The sequence below is a fragment of the Leuciscus leuciscus genome, assembly GCF_965113295.1.
Source record: "Leuciscus leuciscus genome assembly, chromosome: 18".
Classification (NCBI taxonomy): Eukaryota; Metazoa; Chordata; class Actinopteri; order Cypriniformes; family Leuciscidae; genus Leuciscus; species Leuciscus leuciscus.
The window spans coordinates 26,709,018-26,721,679 of record NC_138742.1 but is presented as its reverse complement, the minus strand read 5'-3'; the positions used below and the strand labels follow the sequence as shown (position 1 = coordinate 26,721,679).

The window sequence follows — 12,662 nt, the reverse complement described above, 5'->3', positions numbered from 1 at the left end:
CAAGCACTTCCTCTGCATTTTTTCTCCATGACCTTTCACACACATTCATTTGCACTGGCCTCTCCTCACCTCCCCTCTGGCCTCTTCAACCCTCGAGTCCTTCAGCTCAAGGTAATGCACGATGAGCATCAATAGTAGAGGAACTTGAACCCAAAGTACAATGCTATTTGGCTTGAAGAACTCCCCATATTCTCAGACTAAGTTCTCCATGCTGTGCAAACCTGCTGGTACCAGTGATTCAAACTAAACACCAATATCTTGCTGATGACATCTCAATCATCTGGCTTGATAGGTTTAAGACTTGAAATTACATGTGTAAACATTCCTTTAGTCATCTATTTTGTGTGGAATCTCATTGGTAACCAACATGTGATCAAGAGGTGTTGTATTGCCTCTGCTTTAAGCAAGGTAAGTTTTATTGTTCCTCAGCTTTGACTGCACCTTTATCAGATCTTTCTTTCATAGACTAAATCCTGGAAGGATGGTCTTGACATCAAAGGATGCTCTGTGCTGAGTGTAGCAAGCATAGACTCTAGTAAAGAAACAAAGATGAGTTTCATCACCAATCCTCTCTCCTGCCCCAACTCATCTTCCCTCTGTCTACATCGGGCGCCAGTGGACTTCAAACCTTATAGCCCCCCCAGTGGTTAACCGATCCCCATCTTATCATTACCCTAAATTACATGTTTGTTGAGAAACTAAATGCCTTTCTACTCTTGTGGGAACTCAGGATAGAGCACCTAGCTGAATCACTGCATATTCTTTGTTATGGGGGATTGAAAGTGAGCGTAAGTTGGCTGGACGAATGCCAGAGCTCTGTCTCACTACAGGGAGGGCCTGGACACAGTCTATGCACGTCTGGAGCCTCTTCTGGAACCAGGCACGTCTTCCATGCGGAAAAAAACTCTGTTGGTGGCAAAGGAATTAAATTTGTACGCCATGACTCTAATGAAAACATCCTTGCAAAGGTAGAAGGAAATGAGCGCATGGATATTTACATGGAATTATTCATTTGGAAAAAGTGGGTGTGCGGCTCCGCACCGGGATGCTGACTGGCATCAGGAAACTGGAATAATTGAAAGGAGTCGTGGGGTGGATGTGAGTCGAGCAGATGGACAAGGCCAGACAAAATCCCAGACAATATTTAGATTCTGACCTTTTCATGGGGAACCAGTTAGGAATAGGGGGCGTGATTCCGATTAGGAGGAACACTTTGGACCTAAGGGAAGAGTAACTGATGGAAAATTGGGCTCTTCACAGCTCATTGAATCTCTCAGTGCTCGCTCAGGAGCCAGTGTGCAGTGTCTGGCGGTTTCCTCATGGGTTCCAGATGCGCCAACAGCCCTGTAAAGGTCCCTCTTTTTCACCGTTCTGATATTAAATGTGACGTAGTCACGTTTTGTCTTCCTCAAAAACACTGACCTCTGGAATATCATATTTGTCTCTGTTGCGAATTAGCATTAAGGTAATAGCTCTTATAGAGAAAGTATAAACCCAGATACACTGAATTAATTTTCAAATTGTATTCATTTAAAATCCAGAATTATACCGACCACACAATAACTACTATGACTTTTGTTACTCTTTCTCTGTTCATTATTTGTTCTTCCTTTGCGAAGAACTGTACGGCATTGTTTGCAAATGAAAATCCAAAATAGAAGGAAATCTATTACCAAAAATCTATGCGTCTCACTATTACACTGCCAAAGAACACCTGTTTTACCACTTCCATGTGTGTCCTAAATTGCAAACTTGATCCTCCCTGGTGGGGAGTTCTTTAATGAAGGGCCTAATGGTCCTAATAGGCATATAAATAACTGGGCTTTTCTGCATCAACTCTATTAGATAGAAATGCCAAGAGTTACTTCATGACTAGATTGCAGTGTAGACCAAATAACCTTACTGCTAGAGACTTTATCTGATAGAGGGGTGCTAAATCATTCATTTTGTTACTCGTGCTGTACTTATGATGTAATATTTGATACATAATTATTCATCATGTTTTCTGGACGAACAACTCCACTTCCACTTAGACTTCTTTCGTTCTATGACGGGGAGCATCTTCTAAGCAGAATAACATTTCACATGAGACCAATCTTTGAATCAGTTGAATCTGTTTTATTCCAGCTGTTAAGCATGAAGCTGTGGTCACAACCAGGAGGTCTACACTTGGCATGTGGACCTATCCAATGTTGCTTTAATATACACCATTGTTCCATGTAAATCTCTTACAGCCCAAGTTTGCTTTTGATCACTTGAAGTATGTGGTACTTACAGAGACAGCAAATTGGGTAATTCCCATGGGTCTTCACTGGGCAATCTCTCTAACTGGTTATTCTGCAACATCCTGCAAAGATACCATAAATGAAAATTAGACAGGTAATTCATTCTGCTCAGGTGAATATTAAGTCATAGTAAATATTTTAAAACATTAAATGTGATTTTAATACATTTAAAAATGAAATCTAATATTATCTAAGTGGCATTCGGTTGCCTTCTAATTTGTATTAAGGAAACATAAAAAAGTCACCGCTAGTTCCATATGTGTAATTTGCTGGGTGGTGTATTTTAAATGTTAACGCTTGTCAAAAAACAGACTCGAGACACATTTTCGAATTGAGAATGACAATATGGCTCCTGGGCACAAGAGTTTTCCAGCTTACTGCTGATGAGGTTACCTGTCACTCACATCAATCAGTCAAGAGATATGATTTCAGGTACTGTGTGGTGCACTTTTCAGTGGACAAAACCAGAACATGTGAGGGGCAGAGAGACTGAACAAGACAAAACAGAACAAGGGGGAGAAACTGCCTGGGTGGGCCACTGAGGTCATGCTCACAGGACTTGTCGAATAAAAGAACGAACGAAACAGGAAGTGGTAGAACAATGACACCAAGCTCTTTGAACAAAGCAAATTATTCCAAAGTGAGAGCATGAGGCCACAGACGTTGAGCTTTAATTACAAGGCAGACAGCTTTATCATGTCCAATCAAATGAAACTCCTGACATTTGACCACACAGCCAGTGTTTGAAGGAATAAATACTCCTTTGTGGGCAGGATGTCCTTATCAAGGAGATCATGGTGCCACCATAGCCATTGTGAATCTAGACTTAAAATGTCCAGCAGTCTTGATATGACATTGTGAACAAGCCTCTATTATTTAGTCATTCAAATGCCACAAAGTGTGTATTCATCCCCCCTGCACTTTCAGTTTTGTGTGGTATTGTCATATTTTCACCAATTGTTTTTGAAGTGACTCTCGCCATGTTTTACTTGTAGGTTTGGTTAATATGTTTTCAAATTTACATGTGATTCTGACTAGCTCATTGAAAGCTGAAAATTAGCTCAAAAACATCAGGTCAGGTCCTCGTGCCCCAGACAAGTTAGGTTGTTGAATAGGATAGTACGAAGTACAATAGAGCACAGAAAGCAAACAGAGAAAGATTTGTAACTATTGTAATACCCAACCCAGTCCCTTTTTGTCTACACTGACCACAGAAATAAGATACCTGACAATGACTGACATTATCTTGTTTTCGAAAACGGGGGAAAGGGCATTAAAATATTAAACTGAACTAATGTTCTCATTAACCTACTAAAATGTTTTTAGTTTTTTTTAAATAAGGTACAATTACTGATAAGGTATTGGTACACAAAGTTTTTATTCCACTGTATGGGGTAATGAAATGATTTGATGTGGCAGGGCAATTTTCTTGAGATGTGCAATCTAAAATGTAGAAAAATGTGTTGAATTGTTGAATGACAATACAGGGCAAATGTACTGAAGCTTCCAGGACAGCACGGAAAGGTGCATGGAATCCTGTGTGGAAATTTTGAGATGTATGTTGGCGTGAATGTGTTTCATGCCTGGCCTTTGTCTGTCCTTTTCTACTCCATCAACTGGTTTTAAGTCAGTCGATAAAATTACAATCTGTCAATAAAACATCAACAAACACCCAGGCATAAGGAACAGCTAACTGACCATTCACCACTGAGCAAAACCTGAATCATCACCTGTCAGCGGTTCTGTTTCTAATTTTGCAGTGAATGACACTGCTACAAGTCTTTTTCAGAATGAATCACCCCGAATGTTATTTTCCATAGAAGCATTAACTGAAACAAAAACGCTCTCACTCTTTCTGTCTTTCGTTACTCACAGGACTTTGAGGTTGTAGAGTCCTTGGAGCACGGGGCCAGGGATGTGTCTAAGGTGGTTGCCCGAGAGTCTCCTGTGGAAGGACAAAAGAAGTGCTTTGGTTCATTTGCAGTCCAACACATTGATGACTTTAACAGAGAGATGAGAATCTGGTGAATTCATAAAGGCGAGGGTGCATGTGTGTGCGTTCAGAAGCCCACGGTGAAAACAAAAGTGAGAGATCTCCTTGGACACATGAACCACAGCAGCTGTGGTTCAGATCTCGCAGGCCGCTGGTCTTTACCGCTCACGTACAGAAATCTCTCTTTTGTATGGTCTCTAAAATACGTCAACGCATTTTGAAAGGAACCAAGATATGAATGCGCTCTAAGCTCCTTTTGCCTCTTGTGGCAACAAACACGTCATAGTACGGATGAATTTATATACAATGGCCAAAGATAAAATGGATAGAATTGCTATTGAGGTGGAAAATCCACTCTACGGTACGTTGTTAGACCTTGTTATTGTTTGAGGGGTCTCACACTACAGTCAGGGTGCAAATTATGGAAGTTTGGTGTAAACCAAAATACACAAAACAGTGTTTTCAAACAAGAATATAATGCATACAGAATTCATAAGGTCACATGATGCTAAACAGACAATCTTAACCCTTTCATGCATGAAAGCAGTGACAACCTTGATCAGGATTTGTTGTTAATGCTCTTAGGGCATGAAAAACAAGATTCAAACTTGTTCTTTCTTTTTTTACACATATTTTTCAAAGAGATTTTCAGATGGCCACTGGAGTTTTTGTTTTTAATTGAAGAGATACAGTTTTAAACATAATACAGTAATACCACAGTAATACTGTGTGTGTATTTAACAAACCAATGAATAAAATGATTTAAAATCATGTGAAAACTATAAAATATATAAAAAAAAAAATCACAGCTTCAATTATTGCAAACGCAATTGAGTTTTGTCCTGGTCATAACGTCATACAAGCTGGATGTCACTTGTCTTTGATATCAGAACATAATGAACAGAAACGGATGTGATTCCATAAAAGATCTGGTGAAGGTACAACTCTGTGGAAACCCAAATCAGACTATGTAGAAAATGCTCATGCTTCCTCCAGTCTACCAGAGTATGTTGATTTACCCTTATTAGCTGATCATTCTGATTATGTTAAAAAATGGACACATTTGTACCGTAGCTCTCCTCTCTGAGAAAACCTCAGACTCTATTGATGTTTTCAGTCTGTGGAGAAACTAGTGATCAGGTGTTTTCAATCTCATCTGAAATGAGCAGTGTTGGGGGTAACGGATTGCAAGTAACATGCTTAATGTAATAAGATTACTTTTTGATGTAATGAGTATAGTAACGCATTACAAGTGACATGCATAACCTAATCAGATTACTTTTTGATGTAACAGCAAATTACATTCTAATAACACAAATACATTAATTTACAGCCAAAAAGTCACTGCAGATGAAGTATTTTCAAGAACAACAGTCACGGTAATAGTATGAATTGTAGTTGAAATATAGTTAGTGATGCATGACGTCCAATTTAGTGGACAGATGATTAATCAGAATTTCCTCCAAATGTAAAATCAATTCTTGGAAAATTTAACAATGATATGAATTCTTAGATGTTACAACATTTTTACCTGCAAGAGTCTCCTAGAATAGAAGGAATGCATGGATATTCCGGAAACTCTTGGCAATTCTGACTGGCCGTCGGCCATCTTTGTTTGAAGAAATAAATCCACATACAATGGCTTGCCACTTGGTGGCAGTGTATAGGATGATGCACTAGTGTCCACTGTTGAGGTTGATGTGCAACTATGCCATCAAAACTTGTGCATTCGCAAGAAAATGCTTTTTAAATAGCTGTCTACTGTAGTGACCTCTATGTGTAAAAGTGTTAAATATGTCATGTTTAACAAAGTCATGTTTGGACCGTTGGCTGAACGTCTGATGCATATGGCACACTTAACTGGAAACATTTTAGCTGGATCATTATCTGATTGGCTGAAATCTACAGGATTTCTGGGAGACGTGTGTCGCGCTCTTTAACAGTCCACCTGGAAACAAAGCTGTTGTGATGCCAAACCCCCTCATGGAAGAAGAAAGCCGTCGTGTTTACAACTGTGACAATGTGCGCTTATCAGGATCAACTAGAGGTTTGGATTTTCAAACGTATGTGAAGTTGGTGGCTCCATTGTTGCAGTAAACTTTCTTGAATTAATCATTTATTAGATGCACGCCGGTCTGCTATCATTGAGACGTCAATTTTCACGCCCCTAAACATGACGCGTAACAAAACGAACTGTGATTGGTTGCTTCACCTGTCGGACAGATGCCCTTTTGGGCGGCCCTTGGCCAATGAAAGCTGCGATAGAATCCAGACCTTCTGCCGTCAGTCTGAAGGTCTGGCTACGTGAGATAATAATCATAGCAACATTATGTGTTCAGTGCCATAGGTGGGCTATTGTTGGCAAAATTCGATTTTAGTTGTGCAGGACGAATTTCAACAAATCCTCCCTTAAATTATCTATCAAAATTCCAAAAGATGACCCGTAAGAAAATCAGCATCTAAATCGCACGCAGCCACAGCCAAGTAGAACATCGTGGCTGATACCTCTGAAATTATTAGAGACATGGGAAAGACATTCCCAAGGAGAGTCAGAGCAAATATCAACCAGCTGTAGACTCACCCATCTGGATTAATCAATTTGTTTATCAAACAAATCACTTAATAAGCGTTCGTGCCTGTTTTTTCCTGGGTGGCAGAGTTTGAGGAAAGTCTGTCGAAGCCTCACAAGGAGTCATGACAGCCTAAACAGGACCACCCATACCTCCAAACTGCTTTGCCTCAAAATCGCTCCATCCTGCCGGAGTAGCCTCAGTCTCCTCTTGTACGCCAAATGGTCCTTTTTGTATGACAAGATGAAATTTTTGAAAATTGCAGCCAATGTTTAGCATGTAAGTCAGCTTAGCTAATGTGATGGGTGCGACAGCTCTGGCAAAGCAACAACCGTGTTGTATACAGGCACATCAAGAGCGACATGAGCCCAGAAAACAGAACGGCAAAACCCAGAACTGGGTCCATGACAAGGTCTGACAGATCTTCACACACTCCCTTATGTGCTCACACACACACTACCGTCTTCCACCATTGAGCCATGCAGTCTCTGAGGTTTTTAATGGCTATCACTTCATGTTGTGCCAGACCACACTCCCATCCGTAGACTCTATTTCTGGTAAGACCGTGTGCCGCCACTCTTTAACAAACATTTGTTTTGCGTAGGGCGAAAGACAGAGGGAAATGAAGGAGATGGAGGGGCTGGGGAAGGCAAAAATAAAAGTGTCAGATTTGGAGGCTGCGAAGCTTAGCGGTTCACCCCATGTAAATAGGCCAGTGATGGTTTCACATGCGTGTCGGATGAGGTTTCAGCCACGTACCACAGCAAGCTGTTCTGCTGAAAGCTTGTGCCAGCTCTGCGGTCAACTTTTATCCCTCGTTATAATTCAGTCATGTATCTAAACACTGGAGCTCTCGGCTTTTGTATTCTCTCACATTACAGACAAACACGGCTCTAATGCTAATTTTCCTAAATCACTTGTGTCAACATGTTGTATATTCTTCTGAGAAATATCTGGAATGATGAGTGTATCATTATGAATATTAAGATGTTTGTAAAATCAGTCACAATTTAGATTAGGGTCAAATTCTCATCATTAGCTAACTATTAACTACGACTTTTGCCTCAATAAAGTCCTAATTACTGCTTATTAATAGTTAGTAAGGTAGTTGTTAAGTTTAGATATTGGGTGGATTAAGGGAAGTAGAATATGGTCATGCTGAATAAGGCATTAATATGTGCTTTATAAGTAGCTAATAAGCATCTAATATCCTAGTAATATGCATGCTAATAAGCAACTAGTTAATAGTGAGAACGGGACCCTAAACTAAAGTGTTAAATAATGAACCCTAAACCATACAATCTTATTCAAAATTGAATCTGGCCATAGAAACGGAAATCAGATTTCTTTAATATGTAAACTTAGATACGTTGATGCATTTTATACACAAAAAGAAAAAAGCCAGTAGCATTTCATACCTCTGTGGAAGTGCTGACTTTACATTTCTGTTGACAAAATGCAACTGGCTTTTGTCTTTCTGTCTATGAAATGCATTAAAGTGTAACTGTATTTTGTCATGATATACTGTATTTCATGTGATGTAATTCATTCAGTTCACAACATTAGTTAGGTCACTGGTCCAGCCCTACAAATGTTGTCTCCCTAATCAAACACACCTGATTCAACTCGTCAGCTCATTAGTAGAGACTCCAAGACCTGAAATGGTTGTGTCAGATTATAAAGACATACAAAATGTGCCTTGTTTGGGATACTCCAGGACCAGGGTTGGAAACCACTGAGTTAGGCTACACTTTGCACCCCACACTTTCTCACTAGAGCAGGGGTGTCCAATCCTGCTCACGAAGGGCCAATATCCTGCAGATTTTACCTTCAACTTACCCAACACAGATATCTGGAAGTTAGAAGTTTCTAGTAATACTAAACATCATGATTAACTTGATGAGGTGTGTTATATTGGGGCTGGAGCTAAATTTAGTCTGCCAGACAGTGGCCCACCAGGAGTAGGATTGAACACGCCTGCACTAGAGATTTTGGCTGCATGTGAAATCACATTCTTCCCTACTATATAGTAGGCGAAAAACAGTATGTGACAAAAGAAATATGTTCAAATTCACAGTGTTCCTAAAAGATTACCCGGATACCTCTTCCGGGGAGATTCTGAAGTGTCAGATGAGGTGAAGCGACACAACTGACGTTGGTAGGTCACATGATAATGACAACATGGCGGGTGTAGTACGTCCAGATTACATTCATTCAACACACATTCATACTATATAGAACATACTTTTTAGCAGTTGTGAAGTAATTGCTTATTCAAAATAGATCCCCTCATTTGGTCGGTTTGAAAGTGGATTTCTGATCATTTTGTGCACAAACAAATCAGGATAAATTCACTTCTTGTACGGAGTCATCAGCCAATAGTGCTCAAGGTGGTACTCACATTGATGATTTGGAAAGATGCCGGAGATCTACTACACATACTACAACAATTCCAACCCAAAAGTACAGTTTGAAAAGAAACTAGTGGAAGCAGAAGGAGGGGAATGGAATCAAACTCAGGTTCAGACCAAGCGATCAAACCAAGTGTGAAAACAGCCTAAGAGACAACGTGTTAAACAGAAACTCTTTCAACCCTTTCCTAATAACCCATGCCAGCCTACTAGTCTTTGTTCTCAGTCCAAAATTGTCCAAACTGCCCTTAACACTCCACTCCCCAACAAAGAATCATTGAATGGTGAGATTAAGGAAGGTGTGAATGAGAAAAATATGCTATGGTGGCAACCATTTCAAAAGCTTCGATACATTTGGGTTTCAGCTCTAATCTGATCCTAAGACCAAATGGTGTAAAACTCAAAAACAGTTTTTCAAAACAGAATTAATGCATTTTGTTGGATGCAAGTTACTCAAAGCATATTTACTTGCTGTAGTGTGATATCTCTAGCATCTGTCCAAGTCAGACCAAACAATAAAAGCCTCCATCAGATGAAGTGTGAGCTGAGCCTTTTCATACTGCAACTTTTACCACAGATGTTTGTTGAAATTAAGTGCGAGGGCACATTTGGTTGTCAAAAAGTATAATCACAACCTACTAACAGCTCCATTGTTGCAGTTCCAGTCTGTTTTTAGCATCAATTGCGACCTCATAAAGTGGCAACCGCATGTTTATTGGGAGTAGTTTACGAGAATCGGCTGTGTCGCAGATAGTGTGTGTAAAAAGGTGGAGGCTGGCCGTTGTTATTAGACCACTCAAAGCTGTGTTGACAACAAGCAGTTGACAACAAGTCAGAGGCAAAGAACTTTGGGATGGCTGGTTAGTGTTAGGCCCCCTGCAGCACATCTGTCTTCTGTTAGATGCCTCATTGGGGGCCAAAATACCATAAAACTTTAATCATATTTGTCTTTTTTTTAATTTTCCTTTGTTCATGGAGAGGTAATTTCAGTTGAGTTTTAGGGAAGAATTGTTAGCAGGGAAAGAAAAAATAAGGCCTTGATGGGACTCACACTGATGAAACTTTGCCCTCATCCCTTGGATGTATCAGTGAGTTAAATTGAATTGAGAAATGTTTTCCTCATCCACATGGAATCTACACCGGCAGAACTAGGTAAAAAGCTTTTCAGATTTGAGTAAAATTGCAAAACCTCTCATTCACAAAAATGTAAATCCCATGCATAACCATTTATTTGCAGAATTGATTCATTTCTGCAATGCTAGCGACAAAAATCAGAATTAATGATTGTTTTCAAACAGTGCTGCAAGACAATGGCAAAAATAAACCTGAGCGAATTGTGATTACTTTTATTACTTAAACCACATATGTATTGCATTATTGAACCACTGAATCGGAAGAATTCTCTGACTGGTGAAAGTATCACTGATTTGAAAACCCTAAGAACCGGGTCGTATTATTTGCAACGCAGTTTCCTATGATATCAGTTTCATAGCACGATGGAAAATCAAACTCGCCAGCTCCCTGACAGTGACCTTGTCTTCTCCTCAAATATGTATTCATCATCACTATAAACTATGACCTGTGCAGAAATAGTCTGCGCACGGCCACTTTTGATTCTCTCGTAAAAAATTGGATTGGCATTTACACAGATCTTTATCACAGGACTCTTGCTCTGTCCCATGTGGGAAGGAAGATAAAAAACATAATAAAAAAAAATCCTGTAATATGCCTATTCTATCATACATAGAGCAACAAAAATTCAACATTTCAAAAGAACAGATAAGACTTAAGACAGACTCCCCATACCAAATTTCCTAACTTTGATTTCACAAGCCAGTGTTGTGGAAGCTATTTTGAAACTGTAGATTCCAAACTGCTACTCATAATTGAAAGTAGTTACACTACTAGTTTGTACACACTTTATTTCAATGGTCCACTATAGACATTCTACTAACTATAAGTAACAAATACAGTTACTCTTAGTAGACTGTGTACTTAATATCTGCTAACTCTTTATTTTGATGCTCCTCCAACAGACATTATACAGACTATAAGTAACTTTGCAACTTCATGTCAACTTATTCTACTAACCCTAACCTAACAGTCTACAACAGTCTACTAACAGTCTGCTAGTTTACTGAAACTGTAATGAGAGATAGTTGACATGTAGTTGCAAAGTTTCTTATAGTTAGTAGAAAGTCTAAAGTGGACCATATAAATAAAGTTAAACCCAGTGTACTATAACCAAATACAAATACTATAAACATGTAGCATTATAGCTTTCATTAAATATCTATCTATCTATCTATATATATATCTATATATATATATATATATATATATATATATATATATATATATATTATATATATATATGAAGAGTTCAGATGCAAAAGCCTCTAAGTGCCATCTGAAATTTTCTTCTAGAATGATCATTTTTATAAAGCTTGTATATTTAAGTTAAGTAATTTCACTTAAATGACAATTAATAGGTAATTTGCATTGCCATTTAAGTGAAATTATTGAACTTAAATATACGAGCTTGCTAAAAATGATCATTCTAGAAGAAAATTTCAGATGGCACTTAGAGGCTTTTGCATCTGAACTCTTCATATATATATATATATATAATAAATATTCACACATTCACACAGCCTTATCTAATATCTGAAAGAATCCGTAAGGGGATCAAAAAACATTCAGACTAATCAAAAATAAAGTGTCAAAGATACCCAGACAGTTTGAGTCATAGTTCAATGAAAATCAGTTCGGGTAAATGCAGTGCGATACCATGTTTTGGTTACTAAAGAGAATCAAAATGAGGGTAGCTGGGGTGAGGTGAAAATGTAGTGGCCGCATGTGAAAGGCATTTCGATAGCTAATCTTTCCAGGTGGCATTATCTCTGATGTAGAAAAGATGAGAGGAGAGAAGAGAAAGGAGGAGAGGTTATCTGCAAACACATGGGCAGGGTGTGGGTTTTCTACGTAGGTGCTAATCTAAGTGTGTTTATCTGTGTCTGACATTGTGACTGTAATATCAAATCACTGTCTGATGAAAGACATCTGCACTGAGCTCTCGATTTGACGATATTTTGTTCTGTGAATATCTACGATGAAAGGAGATTATCTCTAAAATAAAATACAGATGAAAATGCTTGCCTTTGGGCCACTCTTTTCAAGAGGCCATCACATTTTTCTTTTACTATCATTATTTTGTTTTAATAATTTAAGTATATATTAAAGTATATTTGAAGTATTTTATGTATCTGTATCTCTTGACAAAATTAGGTTTCTGTATCTGAAATATGTTGATTAAAATATCACTTTAACTTTGTGTTTTTCTAATGGATGGGTCTAACAAATATCTTTCCTATTATTCGGTAGAATTAATTACAGATGTTTA

General features: G+C 38.6%; 1 protein-coding gene across 1 annotated transcript in view; it reads right to left on the bottom strand.

Annotated features, from left to right (window-relative positions):
* The window catches only part of lgr6 (leucine-rich repeat containing G protein-coupled receptor 6), an 84,518-nt gene that overhangs the window by 22,518 nt on the left and 49,338 nt on the right, over window positions 1-12,662 (bottom strand). The window contains exons 3-4 of the mRNA XM_082145059.1: window positions 4,159-4,230; window positions 2,276-2,347 (exon numbers count right to left, since the gene is read on the bottom strand). Coding sequence (XP_082001185.1) covers window positions 2,276-2,347; window positions 4,159-4,230 — 144 coding nt within the window. The remainder of the gene's footprint in view (window positions 1-2,275; window positions 2,348-4,158; window positions 4,231-12,662) is intronic.